At 59.6% G+C, this 1,499-nt stretch overlaps 1 protein-coding gene across 1 annotated transcript in view; it reads right to left on the bottom strand.

Annotated features, from left to right (window-relative positions):
* EXTL1 (exostosin-like glycosyltransferase 1) overlaps window positions 1-1,015 on the bottom strand; it is a 12,878-nt gene extending 11,863 nt beyond the window's left edge. The window contains exon 1 of the mRNA XM_010003667.1: window positions 282-1,015. Within this exon, the coding sequence (XP_010001969.1) occupies window positions 282-946 (665 nt within the window). The 5' untranslated portion in view covers window positions 947-1,015. The remainder of the gene's footprint in view (window positions 1-281) is intronic.
* Window positions 1,016-1,499: the final 484 nt, after the last annotated feature.

Here is a 1,499-nt window from a genome sequence, read left to right as displayed (position 1 = left end):
GGCAACGGTATTAGAGGCAGCTGCAGCAATTGTAGCTCAGAGCTGTTCTCACCAGATTACTCCAACTTTAACACAGAGCAGAAAAGCCCTCAACAATCAGCTCCTCACTCCCCACCACGGAAACAAAACCCTCACCAACTTCTGGAGAACCCAGAACTTCCCCCTCTCCCCACATCCGCAGCTCCAGCCACCGGACGGGCATGGCTGCCCCCCCAAAAGGGACAGGGATGTTTGTGGGGTGCCCTCCCAGACCCCCTTTTCCCAACTCATCTCCGACTCACTTTTCGTAGTCGACGTTATCCTTGTCGCAGCGCGTGTCCTTGTGCTTCTCCCAGTCCTTGCCGTGCTTGCAGGTGGTGAGGGAGATGATGTCCTTCCCGTTGTGGATGTGGTGCAGGGCGTTCCTGGTGCCGGAGCCGATGCCCGTCAGGTACCTCTTCCCCTTGAACACCAACAAATATTTCTTTTTTGGGGGGATGGAGTCCTGATACAGCCACCCCCTCTCCCCACCGCGCTGCGGGTGGTCCTTGGAGAAGAGAGGGATGGAGACATCAAAGCCAGGCCTGAAGTTCTCCGTGTAGAAGCTGGCTTTGGCCAGGATGGCCTGGCCAATGTCAAAGCCCAGATCCTCGGTGTAATTGGGCCAAGTCCCTGAGTAGAGGTTGAAGATGAGGTGATTCCGACCACCGTTCCAGAGTGGGAAACTACGGATTTTCTCATCAACGTGACGGACGTATTGACCAGAGAGGTGGTCACGGTCCAGCGTGTCGATGCTGAGGATGAAGAGGCAGGCTTCCTGGGGGTCCGGGGTGTAGTAGCGAGAGCGTTCGATGGAGGTGAGGATTTTGTCATAACTCTCTGAGAGGGGCTCGTCCCTCTCCCGGGGGTAGGCGAAGACTTTGAAGCCATTCTGCTCACACCTGGAGAAGTCAAAGCAGGTTTCCATCCGGCATCTGCTGCTCTTGTAGACGCTCAGCCGGGCCGCCCGCCGCTCCCGGGGCGATGGCGGGGAGGGGTCCCCATGGCTCTGCAGCTCCTGGGGGTCTGCAAAGCTTTTGAGGAGGGACCGATCAATCCAGCGGGGCCAGTTCCCCCGGGCTTCCCCTTTCCTGCCAGGAAAGAGGGCGAAACGGCGCAGCTGGTCTCCGAAGAAGAAGAAAAGCAGGAGCCAAGAGGCAAGGAAAGTCAGGAAAAGGTATTTCTTCCTGGTCTGCATAGGTTCATGTGTGACCCCAGCTCCTCATCGGGCTCGGACGGGTGTCGGAGTCCGGTCAAAAGGTCGATGTCCCAAACCTGAAGCGGGCAGTGGGACGGCTCCCAGCTCCCAGGTACTGTCCCTTGCAGCTTGTGGGAGCGTGGATGGACCCCCCCGGTGCTCCCCCTGTCCCCTCCGACCAGAGCAGCGCTGGCTTTTCAGGGTCGTCCCTCCCTGCAGAGCTCGGTGCCGGGGCGTCCCGCTCCCTTCCCTCCGGCGCAGCCTCTACTTCGCCGGGCCCCCG

Source organism: Chaetura pelagica, unplaced genomic scaffold (genome assembly GCF_000747805.2).
Source record: "Chaetura pelagica isolate M959 unplaced genomic scaffold, ChaPel_1.0 scaffold698, whole genome shotgun sequence".
NCBI classification, from domain to species: Eukaryota; Metazoa; Chordata; class Aves; order Apodiformes; family Apodidae; genus Chaetura; species Chaetura pelagica.
The sequence above is the reverse complement of the archived record's forward strand: the minus strand, read 5'-3'. Positions and strand labels throughout refer to the sequence as shown.